This window comes from Trachymyrmex septentrionalis, unplaced genomic scaffold, assembly GCF_001594115.1.
Source record: "Trachymyrmex septentrionalis isolate Tsep2-gDNA-1 unplaced genomic scaffold, Tsep1.0 scaffold134, whole genome shotgun sequence".
In the NCBI taxonomy this organism is placed as follows: domain Eukaryota; kingdom Metazoa; phylum Arthropoda; class Insecta; order Hymenoptera; family Formicidae; genus Trachymyrmex; species Trachymyrmex septentrionalis.
The window spans coordinates 130,109-147,980 of NW_017304482.1; the positions used below are offsets into that span (position 1 = coordinate 130,109).

At 36.4% G+C, this 17,872-nt stretch overlaps 4 protein-coding genes across 17 annotated transcripts in view; 2 read left to right on the forward strand and 2 right to left on the reverse strand.

Moving 5' to 3' along the window:
* Positions 1-11,744, forward strand: part of LOC108757215 (protein farnesyltransferase subunit beta) — a 20,097-nt gene extending 8,353 nt beyond the window's left edge. The window contains exons 1-7 of one of the 3 annotated variants that reach the window (XM_018501646.1): positions 8,175-8,197; positions 9,617-9,724; positions 9,997-10,122; positions 10,409-10,647; positions 10,753-11,053; positions 11,114-11,358; positions 11,468-11,744. In XM_018501646.1, coding sequence (XP_018357148.1) covers positions 9,620-9,724; positions 9,997-10,122; positions 10,409-10,647; positions 10,753-11,053; positions 11,114-11,358; positions 11,468-11,660 — 1,209 coding nt within the window. In that variant the 5' untranslated portion in view covers positions 8,175-8,197; positions 9,617-9,619 and the 3' untranslated portion in view covers positions 11,661-11,744. Of the gene's footprint in view, positions 1-8,174; positions 8,198-8,976; positions 9,344-9,616; positions 9,725-9,996; positions 10,123-10,408; positions 10,648-10,752; positions 11,054-11,113; positions 11,359-11,467 lie in introns of those variants that run through there. The other 2 variants (XM_018501645.1, XM_018501647.1) reach the window with 2 other exon arrangements.
* LOC108757212 lies at positions 7-8,929 on the reverse strand. 6 transcript variants are annotated; one of them, XM_018501634.1, is made up of 14 exons: positions 8,486-8,929; positions 7,546-7,743; positions 7,096-7,455; positions 5,566-5,806; positions 5,324-5,472; positions 5,002-5,243; positions 4,633-4,818; positions 2,282-2,499; positions 2,136-2,210; positions 1,489-1,762; positions 1,277-1,405; positions 912-1,198; positions 739-831; positions 7-584 (listed from the first exon to the last, which is right to left on the reverse strand). In XM_018501634.1, exons 2-14 carry the CDS (start codon positions 7,737-7,739, stop codon positions 471-473), a joined length of 2,562 nt encoding a protein of 853 aa, XP_018357136.1. In that variant the 5' UTR covers positions 7,740-7,743; positions 8,486-8,929; the 3' UTR covers positions 7-470. The 6 variants fall into 6 exon arrangements, with proteins under 6 accessions (XP_018357136.1, XP_018357135.1, XP_018357134.1 ...); XM_018501633.1 differs by lacking the exon at positions 8,486-8,929 and adding an exon at positions 8,378-8,479; XM_018501632.1 differs by lacking the exon at positions 8,486-8,929 and adding an exon at positions 8,230-8,347.
* Positions 11,745-12,188: 444 nt separating the features above from the next.
* On the reverse strand, positions 12,189-15,827 carry LOC108757214 (abl interactor 2). 7 transcript variants are annotated; one of them, XM_018501640.1, is made up of 6 exons: positions 15,779-15,818; positions 15,501-15,682; positions 14,578-15,243; positions 13,834-14,157; positions 13,456-13,707; positions 12,189-13,319 (listed from the first exon to the last, which is right to left on the reverse strand). In XM_018501640.1, the coding sequence occupies exons 3-6, from the start codon at positions 15,191-15,193 to the stop codon at positions 13,156-13,158; spliced, it is 1,356 nt and encodes a 451-aa protein (XP_018357142.1). In that variant the 5' UTR covers positions 15,194-15,243; positions 15,501-15,682; positions 15,779-15,818; the 3' UTR covers positions 12,189-13,155. The 7 variants fall into 7 exon arrangements, with proteins under 7 accessions (XP_018357142.1, XP_018357143.1, XP_018357141.1 ...); XM_018501641.1 differs by having other exon boundaries at positions 14,578-15,246; XM_018501639.1 differs by lacking the exon at positions 15,501-15,682 and having other exon boundaries at positions 15,720-15,827.
* A 362-nt stretch (positions 15,828-16,189) lies between these two features.
* LOC108757216 (TELO2-interacting protein 2-like) overlaps positions 16,190-17,872 on the forward strand; it is a 3,006-nt gene continuing 1,323 nt past the window's right edge. The window contains exons 1-2 of the mRNA XM_018501649.1: positions 16,190-16,447; positions 16,597-17,329. Of these exons, the coding sequence (XP_018357151.1) occupies positions 16,790-17,329 (540 nt within the window). The 5' untranslated portion in view covers positions 16,190-16,447; positions 16,597-16,789. The remainder of the gene's footprint in view (positions 16,448-16,596; positions 17,330-17,872) is intronic.

Consider the following 17,872-nt stretch of genomic DNA (forward strand, 5'->3'; position numbering starts at 1 on the left):
TTTTTTTCAGAGTACATTATTCGGATAACTGTTACAGCAAGGCCATATAGTGAAGATATTTATATATAGGCATAACTGTAGAACACTATCGGGCCGACACCCGTAAGTTTTCCTGCTTGACCCGATCAATCGTGCAATCTTCTTAATCAGTATAAATTATTAAATGTATATACAGCGTTCAACGCGTTTAAATGATGACGGAGACGGCTTCCATCTCGTGTGTATTAAATATCGGCGCGTATGTATGAAGTGTTTCGAGATCGTTTCGTTGAAAATCTATTACAAAAGCGTTAAATAATCGCTCTATTCACAATTATAGTTACAGGTGCTGCGGCAAATCGCGCCAATTTTTACGTTTATCGTTAACGGTAATCGAAGGCACGTATTGGAGAAGATTGTGGCTCGTTCTTGCTACTGCTTGAACGATGTTATGAATGTCTTGTGAAAAGGAACCTTGGCGCGATCAATTCCTAAGCTAATCTTCCGTGAACGCGGAATCTGTATAAACACGTGTAGTCTAGTTGCCCGTGATTGCTGTGTATCCTCAATTCTATGTATTCGTATGGTTTATTGATCTCTGTGTTCTGCGTAAAAAAAAAAATTAAGGATTACTGTGTGTAGTTCTAATAAATCTAATCAATAAAATAAAAACATGTATAGAAATAAAACACAAATAAGGCAACTTATATGTATTAAAAGAAAAATAAATTTATTAAAAAATATTAAAAATAAATTTACCTGAACTGGAAAATATTGCAAACTTTCATCGGAATACGTGAATTCGTATTCCCCGAACATCACTGGCTCAAGATCGTTCTCATTCAATAATCCCTACAGCAACAAGAATATTAAAAAAATATTATGTTTAATAAACGAAAGAAATTAAATAGTTATTAATTAAATTCACATACCCAGACGTTGAATTTTCTGGGCGCACTCGACATGTTTTCATTTGGTAAAATCAATTTCGACACATGCTCCAGAGTGAAACCAGTTACATAAATAAAACTTCGCAATTGTATCAGGAGGTATCCGGGAAAATCTTGGAAGGCCCAACAAACGCCAGGTTGTATCGGATTTCCCTGTATTACTGTCCGCGGATTATTGCTTTCGTAATATAATGTGAAACCGAACAAACTGAAGGCTCTCGACTTTATGTCATATCGCTGAGTGCATCGTGTGCTAATAATCTGACCGCCTATATACGGTGAACAAAGCTGTTTATTATAATATTCTATTCATCAGTTATTAATGATTTATTAGCACGATACAATACCTGCCGTTTCCAAAGCATAATCTACTTGACCCGTTTTATCCGCGTCATAAATTCGCAAAACTTCCTTTACTATCTTGCGTATATGCTCGTCCGAAGTATGAACATTTGCATTGTTAAGAACTTTTTGAGCTATAAAAATATTCGTAATACATTCTCGATATTAATTAATATATGACGTAACATCCAAATAGATTTTACATATATCTTCAAACCTTCTCTGTTATGAGATGCAAGTAAACTCTGCAAGTTTTGCTTGAGATCTTCTTTCAAAATTCCGGAAGAAAAGTAGCTAAGTAAAATTTTTTCTATGTGCTTTTCTATATCCTGATTTATGATGGATTCTGCATTGGCGTTACAACAAGATTTTAATTCTGAGTACAGTTTGCGTAATTCTTCAAATTCGTCTTTAATAACTTTAAGTTCGCTGTATGCTATATTTTTTAATTCGCTGACACCCAGCTTATTTTCCACATTAATAATTTTGTCCTGGAAAGATAACTACTGTAGAAGACTCGAGATCATAATTATTAATTCTTAATAATGTATAAGCGCGAGTGTGACATGGTAGATTGATCTACCATACCAGAGGTCCCGGATTCAATTCTGGTAGGAACCAAAATGTTTATGCTCGTGTCCCCTCTCGGAAAAGACGGGCAACCTTCCGAGAGTATCCTCGCCCATAGAAATACCTCTCGAAAAATTCACCATTCGAAATTGAACTTGTTAATTAAAACTGTAGGTCCTATATACTTGTGGCAATTGAATAATCAGCGTTCACACCACAAGCATATGAGAGAGGTGTAACACAGGCCAGAGACCTAACATACGAAGAAATAATAATAGAAATTCATAGACTTACATCATACTCCTTCCGGAAATCGGCATCGCTTTGCTTACGATCTTCTATAGTCCGAGTAATATTCATAAGATAATCCTACAAAATGATATAAGTAGATCATGGAACACAAAATATATATAACTGTACAAAAAATTTTATATTTATACCATTTGATGCGTCTGTCTATTCTCAAGCATTTCTATTCTGTTGACCAAATCAGCTTTGTTAACTAAATTTTCTTTAATTATTTCATTGTCAGTCAATATTTTTTCAATAATTTTATTTTGACGATCCTCCCGTTGTACATTATTTAATGATTTTTCTATTGCTGTTTCAGTCACAGTTTCAGAGAGAAGCGACAAACATTGTACTATACACCAACCACCTGAAACAAATTTCATATCCATAAACATTTCACAATTCAAATGCGATTATTGCAATCTCCTTCTCCTGTTACTTTATTGAACTTGTTACAGCGTTCCAACACAAAGTTAGTGCCACAAATCTATCCAATTATTAAATTTACAATTACAGAGATCTCAAACACATCTTAAATTTTAATGGCACAGAACGATTACAATGATGTAATTGTTCAAAGTGGAACTATTATACAATATGGTAACTGAGAGAAGGATAGACGAAGAAACTCACCGTTCAGATGATACCGATCGCGATCACGATTCCAAGTATTTCAAGCACAACACACTCCGACTTTTTAACGCCCACAGTAGAGTAATCCTCCCCCTATCCTTCTCCCACAATAAAATTTTTATTTTTCGCTTTTTAGATTAGGTTCGTTAAATGCTCAATTGTGACACTATGACGCTATATCACTCTAATGGACTGTATTCAAAAGACTACTAATATCATATACATGAAAAATATTTTATTAAGTATGAACGTGTTTTTACAATATAGATATTATCTAACGAGACAGTAACTGTTACATCAAAATAGTGTTATATCTTTGAAGCGTGTAAAAATGAAATCAATACATGTGTGGTGGTTAACTGAAAAAAATGTTATTTCATTTAATAACGATTAAATTATATATTATGTATTTTATAATATCTATAAGATTAAATATTGTAGAACATAAAATATTTAATAAAATATATATAATATGTAACAGAAAAATGACTAAGAGTGATATGACCAGTTAGTTCATGAAATATAACACAGTACATGACCAGTTAGTTCTTGAAATATATATATAACACAATAATTATAAATAAAATATATAGAACATCACACACACAATATATGTATAATTGTGCCTAAAATATATCGATAAATATCTATATATCTTCACACAATAAAGTATTAATTTATTAATAAATCAAACAATAAGCAAAGAGGTACTGATAGACAATATGTGTATATATCGTAAAGAATATTTCATTATATGATTTAAATAAGTAAATCATAGGATATTCATAGTCGATTCTTACATTCAAGACCGTCTTAAAGTACAGTCTTAAGATGTCACAAACCAATCAGAGAGCGATATTCATAGTCCGTTCTTACTTTAAGACCGTCTTAAGTCATGTTTTAAAATGCTAATGCAACCTTTTAATTGGCTTGACATCTTAAGACTGTACTTAAGACAGTCTCAAATAGAATCGACTATGAATACCGGCTGTAGAATTTTTGAAATAATATTATACAATATATTATATGATAAATATATACGCAAAAGTATTAAATATGTCAAAAATAGTAAACAATTAGGGGAATTATGAAGTAGACATTCTATTATAGTATTATCAAAATTTTGTAGTAATGTGGCAACAAATAATGATAATATATACTGATTTTATCATAGAATAAAAAAATAAAAACAATGTTAAATCACACACAATTATTAATTTGAGGAATAAATGGATGAAAGAGGTATTCAAATTTTTCTTAAAAATATTATATGAAAATTTTTAAAAATGTCTGAAAAAATGTTATACTATTAATTGCAAAATTGCAATATAATAGAATTTTGCTCTCATCATATATAATTTTGTAAAAAAAATATGGATATTTATACCGCTTTCATCTATTTGGATTAAATTATTATATTAAGATTATTATTTTGACAACTTTTCAATTAATCACCACTTTATATTCCACCCAATAGGAGGCATTTCAGGCAAAGACACGTTCACACTCGGTAAGAGGTGCATGAAATAATTTTTAAGATCTGCAAGGTATTTTATAAACGATTCAAAGGTAAAAGACATTAAGTTGCTTATATTGTTAAAGATGTGATAAGTCGTCTCAATGACACCGTATTGGACATTGCGCAGAGAATCCGCAAAAGTGAAATAATGCCTCTGCGCGATGTAAGCCCCTGAAACAAAAAAAATACGAAGGCCAGGATAGGTTTATGTGTCTTTCAGGTCCCACGAAAGACATTGGTCTGACTGTGTTTGGATCGGTTGTTTAGATTTCATGTGGATTAATAAAAATGGAATTCAGTGATGTCTCTGATTTTTTTATATTCCTTCAACAAGATGAAGAAACTCACCAAACAAAAGAAGTAACGGTAAAAGTGTGATCCATAGAATCCTTGGGCTTTTCTCTTGTAGCCACTTCCTAATGCCAGTGAATCGACTCAACAGCCAAGCATCGAGTACAAGCATTCTGACGAAGAAAAAGTACATATTGTGCGTATAACGATCCAAAGTTTGCCACAACGAGCTCCATTTGGATTCTAGAAACAGCGAACAATAAGAAAATTAGTTAACAGACATATTCAATATTAATACGCTACATAACAAAAGATAATTATTATATTACGCTTGATTATATATTTTTATATAATTTTATATAATTACTATTTTTTACTGTATTTCTATATTTATAAAAAATAATGTTTCTTGAATATCATTAATACCATTGGATGAGTGATAAGCTTGTGAAACATAATACTGTCTTTTCCCGTCCGTTTTAAACTTGAAGAATTCGACAGTTTTCCTGAAGCAGGTGACAATAAAGGTTGTAAAGTATGTGAACCATTGCACGACCCAACTTTGATTAGTTTTGACCGATGATTTTACGTAAGTATCCAAATCGGTATCAGAATCAGCATGAGATGCATCATACTTTCCAATTGGAGTATTCACCCATGATAAGTAGCTGTTGAAATAAAATTGCATTAACTGAATTTTATTTCAACAAAAATTTTATTTTAATAAATGAGAAAAAATAAAAAATACCTTGACCGAAAATTTGAGGAACCTCTTGGATCCGAATAAATTATTTCTTTGTGACTTGTATATTGTTTTACATGTGTTTTCTTATACAAAGTCGTTTTTGCTGTAGAATTCGACATATCCGCGCGTGACATGTCGCAATTATCCCCGAACTGCAAAATTTACATATAGTTTTAAAACGCAATGTCATGATACATCAAGAAAAATAAGAGAACAATAATTCAAGATGACAAATAAATACTTACCGAATGAATTAGAGAGGTGGTCTCTTTCAAATCAGCCGTGTCCATATCGCTGATTCCGCTTTCTGTCGTTACTCGCGAAGCTTGACTTAAATTTCGATGATTTGTTTGAGATACGGTACTTCCGTTGTTGTTTACATGTATAGACCGTCTCGACATATTAGGCATAGCTAATATACCTGGGGCGATCTCGTAACGACACTGCGACGTTGGCGAATATGTATAATCTGTCTTTGGAAAAACGCTAAAACATTCAAAAATAATGATTGATTTTTCGCACAAATGGTACATGCAAATTGTTCGTTTAAATTCCAATACTATTTATTAGCACAAGCTAACTTGACCTACACCCTGTGACTAATGCTAATTAAGACATGCTATTATTTATAAACGTTTGTTTCTCCAACGGAAGGAATATATCTTCAAAATAAACAACATTGAATCAAACAAATGTAAATCACAGGAAGAGGAATTCGTTATTGGTACAATGGTCGCATTCAGCAAAGTCAACTGTTGCAGAGGCGGATTCATGAGCGCTTGCTGCTATTGATGTATTCTTCTAGATTTCTAGAAGATCGTCCAATAGCAGCGGCGCTCATGGATCCGCTCCATAAGTTGTGTGCTGAACGCGATTAATCATTTAACATCCGAATTAAAAAATTGCCGTTAAAAACAGGAAACGTGTATAGTATATACAGAATAAAACTTAAAGTAGAAAAACGCGAGTGTAGTAGATAACGCATTGGTCTATCAGGCCAAAGATCTCGGGTTCAATCCCAGTAGGAATAAAAAATTTACGCTCGTGTCTCTTCTTGGAAAAGGCCGGCAATCTCCCGAGTATCTTTGCCCACAGAAACGCTCTCGAAAAATCTGCCGTTCGGAATCGGCATTGAAAACCGCAGGTCTCATATGCTTGTGGCAATTGAATAATCGGTGTGTGCACTACAAGCATATGAGAGAAGTGTAACACAAGCCAGAGGCCTAACGTAAGAAGAAGTATTTCTTCTTTACATAATAAAAATGATATAAATCTCAAATTTCCGCAAAAAGATGTGGATTTCAATTTTGATGTCACGTGAGTGATTCTTGGTTTTCGTAATGTAATGGATTTTGTATTAGCAAAAACCAAAAATACCCTGTAATTTCAAAATTTGAGATCCATATATTTTTGTGGAATTTGAGATTCACATCATTTTTGTGGAAATTTTATGTATTATATAAAGAAGAAACACTTCTTCTTTTTAGTTAGGCCTCATAATACATAAAATTTCCGCAAAAATTAGAATTTCAAATTTCCACAAAAAGAGCTTTTGCCTGGACTTAATTACGGATCGAATGCGTTTGCTCTTAAAACCGTAGCGAAAAAAATGGCATAATCCGATCCGGAATTAGATTCCGTCAGGTAAAAGTTCTTTTTACGGAAATTTTTAGATTCATCATTTTTGCGAAAATTCTATGTATTACATAAAGAAGAAACACTTCTTCGATGGTTAAAATTGTGCTTATAAAATTGCAAACTTAAAATATTCGTACTTCCACCATTCACCAGCCTGCTTGTAAATCTCGTAGGCGGATCCTGGCCTACTTGGAGGATCTTCCCTTTCTCCTTCTTCCGAAGAATAGTCACTGGTAAATATTCTTCGTGGTGTAACACTTCTGTGTCTTCGTTCTGCTTTCTTGTCAGATGCATCCTCCTTACTTTCATTCTGGCCATTGACAAATATTTGCCTTTTGGCTCTTTGACGCTCCGACCGGCGTTCTGCCTTTTTTATGGTGACGACAGAACCTTCGGACTTTGTGCTTTGATTATCCATTAGACTTTCCGTGACAGATCCCTCCTTATTCTCTTCTATGGTTTCCATGTTCTTTTCATGTGTCTTTACGCTGCCAGTTCTATATAGTCATGTAAATACAAATGATAAAGGTATAACTTGTCTATAATCATTAACAGCAAATACTTTTATGTTTAGATTGATTACTTACAATGATCTAGAGCCAGATCTTCTACTACTGGTTACTTCTCCAGGCGTATGAGATCTCTCCCGGCTCCAGTTTCTGAGATCATAATGACGCTCTGTCACCTCTGGCTCTTGCTGGGGACGATTTGGAACCATAGGCGTATGGGAACGTGATCTGCTTCTGCTGCGAAGCTCATAGTGATGCTGCTCGTTCTCCATTCTTCTACAGAACAAACAAGAACACCGGATCGTAATGGAAATCGTTTCTCTTAATAACTAATACTACGACCTTCCAACAAACAGTACGGACGATCAAAGGTTATCGCTCGCTTTTAGAAAAGAATCGGGCAGGGGCCGTTGGGGAGAACATATGCCCGAACATATACCGCCTAAAAATAGCACCCCTCCCCGAAGGACACGGCCGCGGTCCTTTTTGCTAGATCCCTGTCTCTACCCTCTCCTCGCCGAGAGCTCCACGGATGAACACGCGGTGTCGTGTACGACTATCGCGGGCCACGAGAATTCACGAGAATCACGTCGCTCGAGACCGCTCGGTCACGTTGCGGCAACTCTCAACTCTCTCGGAGGAAGGAACGTCGAACGGTAGCGTTCCTACCTATCTCCCATCTACGTCGAGGACTGGCCCGCCCCGGTGGGTTGGCCCACCACGGCGAATTGTGCGTGACACCGCTATTTATAGAAAACTCACCGTTTCCGCGCGCGCGGCGACGCTAACGGGAGTCGGGACGCGCGACGACGACGAGACGTATCTCGCGTTACGCAACACGCGCGACGCGCGAGGACCGCGGGACGCGTTTCACATAAGAAAAATAAAACAAACAAAAAATCCAACATACCCCGCTAACCCCAGCCGCGATGTACGCGTGGGAGTGCGCAAATCTCTTTCAGTTAACGCGTAGAAAACGCCAAGTGCGTGCGCATTTTGTCTGATGATTCATACTCACTTAATTCTGTTTACTGACAGGAGAGAGGGAGCACGACGTCGTCATTTTCGTCCCGACGCTCTTTTCTTTCCTCGATTTTACCGCTAATCTACGCCGACTGAATCTCGCGGAGCGGAAGACGCGCGTCGCTTTCTGCTTCCTAGCCTATATTTAAATCGCAGTTACGTATATCCACGTAGATCTTTATTGATCCGTAAACATGACTAAACTGGACTAAGCGAGAATCGCGCGTAATATACAGAAACCACGGAATGCATGTAAATGTATGCCGGTGTTGAAACATTTGTAAAAGAAAAAAAAAAAGATGGAAAAAAATGCAAAGCGGCGACACGGATAAGCAGGAAATAACGAAAGAACAGAAAGACCTTTATATTGTAAAAAAAATTCAGGAATGTCCATTCCGTTGTGCCTACAACGCAATTCCTGGCAATCCTGATCGCGAATGAATTGAACGTTTATATATTGAATGGAACCGTACCTTCTTTCCTCCACAACGCGAGTAGAACGATGATCTAAAAAAAAAAAAAGAGAGGAATAAATTGATCGTCTCTTTATTTCAGTAAATGTTCTTCGGCGGAGGGAGGAATCCGCTTCGTAGGAATCGCGTAGGATAAAATACAGGGATACGTATGATTTCTATATTCCGTGTAGCCTCGATAGTTAGCTACGCCTTGAAGGTGCAATTTGACTTTTGAAAGCGGCATAAGTATTGCACTACGCTATGACGGAGAGCCGTCCGTTTCGTACACAGGTGTCATTCGGTGCCGTCGTGTTAATAAAATAAATAGGTTATGAGTGTAACTGTAATACCAGTTAACATTGTATATACAATAACACCTAATATATATAAATTTAAATGTAAGTATAATAGGATATGTCGTGTAAAAATGTATGGTATATAATTTTCTAAGCTGGGTAGTTGCAGAAAGAGACAGCATGAAAGGAAGATTTCTTAACCTCTAAAGAATCTCTTCTTCTCTTTTGAATATTTTGTGATAAAATTACAAAATAAATTGTACACCTCGACTATCGAGACGTTTTGTTTTGCGAAGTAGATTACTGCTTTATTAACGGACCATGTGTGGGTGTATGTGTGTGTGTGTGTGTCAAATCATTGTTCGTGATTAACAGATTATGTCGGATTTGGAGTTGGGATTGAAGACAGGACGAAGGAGTTATGAGGAAATATTAAAGCAGCGGCAGGATGAAGGATATAAAACCGCAACGACAAATGAACAGGTAGATTTCTTCACGTGAAGCAAACTCATTACCTATGTTTATGTTACTAGATTCATATTTATTCATCACTCGTCGAATACTACTATTCTGTGCTATAGTTTTAAAATTATAAAATACTTGTGAGCTGTAATTGTACACAATTTATGCACAAACAGCTGCAGAGACTCATATAGGTATTTTATTTGTATTTGACTTATTCTTGGAATCAACAAATTTCTATTGCGTTTTATTTTAATGTAAAATTTTTACCTTTCCACTGTATATCTTTTCAGGCTCGCGTCGAAGAGATTGTGCTCAAGTTTTATAGATCATGTAGAGAAGGGGATCCTATTTTACTTAGGCCCAAACACATTCAGTTCTTGAAGAAAGCAATCACTAATTTAAATGACACTTATGAGGTATCTACTACTTTTAATATCAAACAGCATATATGTGTAATATTGACTGTGTTCAGCAGAAAAAGCAGCTTTGCAACTGTTGTCAAATTCTTTAATGATTGGTCTTGTCCTTCTTCACTGGATTTAAATGTATAAACTAATCATATTCAAAAATTTTACAACAGTTGCAAAGCTGCTACTTTTTCTACTCAACGCAGCCATTGCTTTTGAAGATGATTGAGGAAAAATATCATTCTGCTTGTAACAAAGAAAGAACTTATTGAGTGTTTGTAACAATACCATATAGTGTTTGGACTCCAGTAGACCATGGCTGTGCTTCTGGATATTGCATTCACTTGCGATATTAGGGGAACGATTGGAAAGTGAGGAGTGTTCCAAGATAGCTGGCTTTCTGGCCAAATGTCAATCGTCGACAGGTGGTTTCGGTGGAGGCCCAGGACAATATTCACATTTAGCGTCTACATATGCAGCAGTGAACGCATTATGCACCATTGGTACACAAGAGGCATACGATGTGATAGATAGGTAAATAATATAATTTTTTTCATAATAATGCTATTATTTTAAAAACATTTTGCACATTTTTAATTTAGATAGATTTTTTGCTTAAAAATTAAATTATAATTTTAGAAAGAACTTGAAACGGTTCCTAGCGTCCTTGCGCGGAGAGGACGGTTCTTTCTGTATGCACGAAAACGGCGAGGTAGACATACGTGGGGCGTATTGTGCCCTTGCTGCCGCCAAGTTGACAAACGTGTACACGCCAGATATGTTCAAAGGTACCGCCGAGTGGATAGCCAAATGTCAAACATGGGAGGGTGGTTTCGGCGGTTGTCCGGGAATGGAGGCTCACGGTGGATATGCATATTGCGCTTTGGCAGCGCTCGTAATGCTCGGAAAAACAGAGCTTTGCCATTTACCAGGATTGTTGGTAAGTTCCTCTTTACGATTACAGTAGGATCTTCACGTTCACATCCTTACCATTCCACAGAGGTGGATTGTAAATAAGCAGATGCGTTTGGAAGGCGGTTTCCAAGGACGTACGAACAAATTAGTAGACGGGTGCTATTCTTTCTGGCAAGGTGGGACGTTTCCATTGATCGCCGCTATTTTGTCGACGCCGGGAAAGGGGTTTAACAATTCCGACCATTGGCTGTTCAACCAAGAGGCCTTACAAGAGTATATATTAACTTGCTGTCAGAATCCACATGGCGGTCTTCTGGATAAACCGGGAAAGTATGTTATCACACTCTTTCGCGTCTGTAATTACCATAAATGTAATTTCATTGGCGAGTAATTTTTATCGCGTTAATCATGTGATAACTTTTTTCCCTTCTTTTCTTAGAAATCGTGACATATACCACACATGTTATGTTCTTAGTGGATTATCGATTGCGCAAAACTCACCAATAAAGTCGATCATCGGAAGAAGACTCACGAATAAGGTAGAAGTGATCCATCCCGTTTACAACGTGGAATACTCCGCTGCGAAAAAGGCGCAGGAGTACTTTCCTACTTTACCGATACCAGCCGATTGATTCGTCTTAGTTATTTAAAATGTATCTAATCATGTTTGTATGTTTTTCCTAAAAAGAGAAGAAAAGAAAAAGTATCCTAAAAAACGATAAAATTTATCTCAAACTGACCAATGATGCGCGCGTAAAAAGTTGTTTGTATATGAGAATCCATACTTGTGATATATAAAAAAAGAGAACTTTATAAAAACCACGTTAATCGATCTCGATGCACATTATTGGATATTGAAAATTGAAAGGTCGCATTTTCCCTATTTTAGTTTTATCTTATGTTAATAAAGTTTATAAAGAAGATAAATAATAACTTATTTACATCCTTGTGATATGTTATCGTTGTTTGAAATTTTTTAAATTAACAGTCGTACGACCTCCGATAGTGTATAAATGTACGAATGCAAACAGATCCAGAGGTAAAAGATGTCTATTGCAACATGTGATTTTACACATATATGTACATATATAAGGGTACGTAAATAATAGAATATAATTCCATTGCTATATATAGTATATATAATTCAATATCTACTCAAGGAAATACTAGATGCAGAAAAATACACTTTCTTACATTAATATAAAAATTAACTTTTTAATGTTTGATTCAGAACTCGCTCCACTGAATTTTTTTTTTCGATGATCAAATACCATACATTCTTATCTTACATGTAACATAACATTGCAACAGCTATTTATCGTTCGTCATTTTGCACGATTATAAATACGGCAAGATATCTCGCATATTGAGAACAAAATAAAGCCTAATCTTTGCTCTATTTCTTGTTTTTTACCGTTTTTTATCTCTTTTTTTTTCTGCCTCCTATATATCTTCATTTTCTCCTATATATCTTTCAAAAGAGACAAGAAACACTTTATGATTGTTGATCAAAACAGTCGCAAAGAGGAAAAAAGGCAAGACGTAAAAAGCAAAAACCAAGGAAAAAGCACATTGTAAATTAGGCTAGAATTAGAAGAGAATATTCCCAGATAACATGCATGTTGTATAAAATATTTAAGACATTTTTAGACATAAGACATCTAAAAGAGTTTTTTAGATATCTTATAAATGTTATCTGGATTCTAAATAGAGAATGTAAAATCTATAATGATATATGAAGGAAGTTTGTGATATTTCGATCTCTGCACCGTCCACTGCATCCCTTGCAGATTATTGTTGATTAATGCACGTATATATGCTATCATTCATATTACTGTTATAACACATGGCTTAAACTCTTTTTATTTATCAATAAATTATAAAATAATATCTATAAGACAAAAATCATGTCTTTTGTGTTTATGAGCCTCGATCATTTTTTGTACAATCTTATGATTATACAAATTCGAACGAAAAGTGAGATAAAGAATAATTTTCATTTACAATCGAGATATTATTGATTAGTGATTAATATAAATGCGATTAATAATACGTACATGTATGATAAATGCTTAAAAATTGCAGTCTTCCGTTAGTTATTTTGATATAGCCAATTATTGCATGTAGTTATACGCATGGTTCGACGTAATTTCCTGGGAACAATCCAGTTATACCGTCCATTACACCCTCCCACCATCCGTCATCATTTTTCTTGAGCACGTAGATCACAGAACTCTCTTGAAAGCTTAGCTCGTCTTCTTTATCCGCGTAATAGTCATAAATAGCCACCACTGCAATTGCAATTTTTACATTATTACATACTGTGTTACTAATATAACATATCTTATTATATTATCCATTTTACATATTAATTCATATATTAAATGTTTAGCAATACGACAGACAAAATTAATTCTGAGATTCTACCTTTTTCGATATAATTCTTTGGTACCCATCCGGGCAGATCTTCCTCATCCGGCACGATCGGCATTATAGCACCAGATGGGGTTGGTCTGCCAAATTGCGGATGTTCCTCCTGCTCTGGTGGTGGTGGCGGTGGTAAAGGTGGACTATTTGCACCGCTACTACGGCTAATTTGATGCGATAATCTGTGCGGCAAGGTGTGATGGCCGGTATATTCAGACATATCGCCTAGCCCAACCAAAGGCGAAGGTGGAGCTGAGATGGCAAAAGAAGTATCAGTATCTCATAACAAATCATGAGATCAAACATTAAAATGAATATATCTTTATTATTTATAGTATGAATATAGCTTCATTATCAATATCGTTATTAATTACTTACGAGGCATACTGTTATGCTGCTCCTGCACATAACCCGCGGTAACGCTGGGCGGTGCTGGAGGTGGCGTTTGAGGATGATTCTGTAAGGGATGAACCGTTCCCACTTGCGGCATAGTGTGCTGATTGATAGTATTGGCATGCGCGTTATGATTGGTATTATGACTCGTGTGGGACGTGTTATGAGCATGCAATGGTAGAGTGCTATATCCCGGGCGATCTCGCCTGGGATGGCCAAGCGGATAGTTGGGCGCGTAGTGGCTAGGAACTTGAGGTGGGGCTACCGCTGGCGGAGTCCTATATTCGCGCGATCCTTTACTCAATGTTCCTATACACAAAGAATGTTGTGGATCATTATTCGATGTATTAATAAGATTAATACATGTAACATCAAATGCGACAGATAGAATAGTATAACATTTAGAAGCCAAAAGAAAGAAAAGACACACATGCAAGCAAGAAGCAGTAAATACCTTTGCGTTAGCGAAATGATTTTAATTTTTTTATAACCGCAACTGAAAAAGTACACCTTTACAAGTTTGTGTAGCACTCGTACAATTCTTAGCGCTTACGTAGGGTGTCCCAGAGCATTCCTGGGACACCCTGTGCATACAGAATGTTTGATACAACTAGATTGTTCTCCGTAAATGATGTAGGGATAAGAAAAAATTTTCTGTTTGCAACAACAACTGCCAAACATTCTGTATGTTATATTATATATATTTGTATATATATATAAAACTCTTACCAGTTCTCACTGTTTGAGGTGGTGTGGGTGGTTTGGTGGTAGGAGCGGGTCCTACCATCGCAGCACCTAATCCTGAACCTGTGGAAGTAGCTCCTAAACTCTGAACGCTGCCTTGACTACCTCCTCTCTGTTTGCTTCGCGGTGTACCGCAACTGCGTACACCATGTCCAATTTCATCTAGGACTGTGTAATCAATACTCTTTCTGACATACTTAATCGGTTTCTCAGGATTGGCAGGAGCGATGATTTTGTACTGGCGAGTTGTCATCTTGTTGGCTGTCAAGACGCCTATTTCTCTTCTGGCCACCTTTTCCTTGTGAATCATGACTGTCTGTGCGATGTGATTCATTTGGCTTTCCATCTCAGCGAGCTGGGATGTCTGCAGGTCCAGCAGTTGAAGAAAATTATACGCCAGCGTGTTTATTTGATATGCAACGCTGGCCAAGGACTGTGTGGTATAATTCTTCGTTTCCTCCAGTGCAATCCTCTTGTTTTCTGCTTGGAAATAATTAGCTTCGCAATATTCTGCCACTCTCTCCAGATTCGTATGGCTGTCGGCCAGATTGTTCCTACCCTCAGGAATCTCATGTCGCAGGAGTGCCGCTAATTCTGCCATGGCTTCGGAATCACTACCCACTCCTGATGACACGCAATAAGATCCTGATCCTTCTTAAAGGTAAGAGAGAAAAAAAGATACAAATATTACACGTGGAAAAACACCATAAGTAAAAATTAAATTAGTCTCGTAAAGCACAATATGTTATGAGAATAAAATATAAAGTAAAGCGATCACGCGAAGTCAAAAGTATATTTAATGACGATTTTATAGCTTCGGACAGTTGCTCTATTCCTGCAAAGTAGAATCACTGCAATTGTTTCCGAGATGGAAGATATGTTCATTTTCAATAATGAAAACTTGGCACCTTTCTCACGAAACAAGAGATGGTCGAGAGGATGAAAAATTAAATTACGACAGGGGCGGCGTCTGAAGGGAAATAGGAAACAAGATGGACAGACCGACACATGCACGCACGCACACGTACACAACACCGCCTGATCAGTACGGAAAGTGTTCCCAATTGACGCGACGACGGTGCGTAACGACCTAGAGATTAAAAAAAAGAAGTAGAAAATCAACTAACGGTACTCAGCCATTATTTGCAACTACCAGCTACTAGCAGCCTCATTAATTCATAATTACCGAGCTCCCGAAATTCATATAAAAGAGCGTACGGAGGTATAAAACAGTAAAATGGCGCGACATGTGTACGCGAGCGATGTACATACAGTGACGTACAATCGAGTTGCTGCGATGCATCGCACAGTCGCGATATAAATCGATATCGCCGAGTCCGCTTTTTTTTTTGCACCTGCAATCTGCACGTTTTTTCCGGCGGTATCTAAATGTATATTTGTCATTGATTTAAAAAATTAATACATTATATACTAAATTAAAACTAAATTTTAGCGCGTGAATTTCTACAAGATCGCTGCGGTGATTGGTGGATCTCGAACGAGGACCACGATCACGTGACTGAAAGATCGCGGCGTGACCGAATGAATCGATTGCGACGCTCGCGAGATATCGTGCGAATTACAAACGTAACGCCACTTATATTATAAATACATCACGATTTCGGCTCGATGTCCGAACACTGCGCATTTCAGTGTATTGTAGGTGTTTTATATGGTTTTCCAGAGGATATGGATTCTCCTATGCTCCCGTGAGTGTCTCCGGTTCGCAGCTCGAGTCCGGTGCGACAATCGTGTCCGCCCGCTCGTGTTCTGCGTCCACGTCCGCTCTAACTTCATCATATTCCGTTCGCCGTAGGCGACCGATCGACGGGCATCTGAGCCGGTTGCAGTCTCGGTAAGTACGATTCTTCCGACAACGAATACGCGAAAACGCACCTTCATGCCGAGATCGTCGCGATTTCCCTGATCGGCGGATTGTTCTTGCGGAATCTGCGTCGAAATCTGATTGTCATGGAATTTAAGATGTCTACCCGCTGTTCGCAGATCAGTCAACTTGGCAACCGACAGCAGCTCGAGGGTTTTGAGTCTTACCCGGCAGAATGGTCTCCAAATGGTCGAGGCAGTTGATTGTTCTGAAAAATGACCCACAAAATAATATCCGTTTAAAATACGCCTAAAGAGATTGACTTACGGAAGTGCAAGGAGTATCATTCGATTGGTTTTGATATCTGCAAGAATGGACAATCTGCTGAAAGAGCTGGAGGCTCTGAAAATTAGGATCGATTTCTTTGAGGATAATTCCTCGTGGACACCATGCATAGACTTGATTCAAAAGAGTTTTGTACCACAAAGAACAGTCGGGGTAGAACGTCCGTGCGAGGAAAAAGATTTCAGAGAATATAGGCTCGTTGTAGAAAGAAACTTGCATAATGTCAGATCTATGTTGCAACATATTTCTAACAGTTCCAGAGAGAAACACTTTCAGCTGAGCAATGCCACAGGGATAGTTAGAACGTTTGGTATGAATCTGCTGCTGCTCATTGGAGAACATAGCGAAAAGAATATTTGGAACACAGCTGAATGTGTTTCTATTTCCAAAGAATTACTTGCTAGTTTCTGTGACCTGTACGTCTGCCAAAGTATTTCCCAATTTTTGTCAGAGAATGAGAATTTGCGTAACTTGTTACTGATATTAAGACCTAAATTATTAAAAGATACCTGGAAAACTTATCCATCAGCTGTAGCATGTTATAGATGGTTTTTGCAAGAGGCAGAAGTAAGTTTTATTTAGATCTTATACAATTTATTAATATATTACTTATACAGTTTATTACTTATATAGTTTATAGTTATCGAAAGAATCTGGAATTTTCAGATTTTTTTTACTTTTGAAAATAAAAGGATTTTTATGAAATTTTCTTGGGAGTCGGAAAAATTTTTGGAATTTTATTTTTAAATTTAAATTCTGTTGTTTTTTGAAAATTTGTTTCTTTAATCGTTTTTCCTTGTTGCAAAAAAAATGCAAAATATTGACAATTAATAAGTATGACATACACATATTTATATATACATATCCATATATTCACGTATATTCTTATTAAAAATATAAGTCTTATTAAAAAAATTATGATAACAATAAAAAAGAAAATATTGAATAGTTCACTTTATACTGTGATGAACTTTTCTTACATTGTTTTATTGATTTCACTGTTTTCAATGTAAAAAATGTTATAGTCTCGTGGAATTCATATTTTTTGCTAATTTTTAATATATATTTTATTTTGTATTGTTTAAAATCTAATTTATTTCAAAGTAGCGT

Bases quoted from the DNA above. Each gene is read 5' to 3' on its own strand.
- LOC108757212 (XM_018501630.1), bottom strand. The intron at 5,807-7,095 runs GTACGAATATTT...TGAATGTTTTAG, and splicing joins CAGGCTGGTGAATGGTGGAA to CGTTTTTCCAAAGACAGATT. The intron at 4,819-5,001 runs GTATTAATGATA...CGCTGTTTCTAG, and splicing joins AGCTTATCACTCATCCAATG to AATCCAAATGGAGCTCGTTG.
- LOC108757214 (XM_018501637.1), bottom strand. The intron at 13,708-13,833 runs GTAAGTAATTAA...TTGCCATCTCAG, and splicing joins GCAGCATAACAGTATGCCTC to CTCCACCTTCGCCTTTGGTT. The intron at 13,320-13,455 runs GTAGAATCTCAG...TTGCAATTGCAG, and splicing joins AAAGAATTATATCGAAAAAG to TGGTGGCTATTTATGACTAT.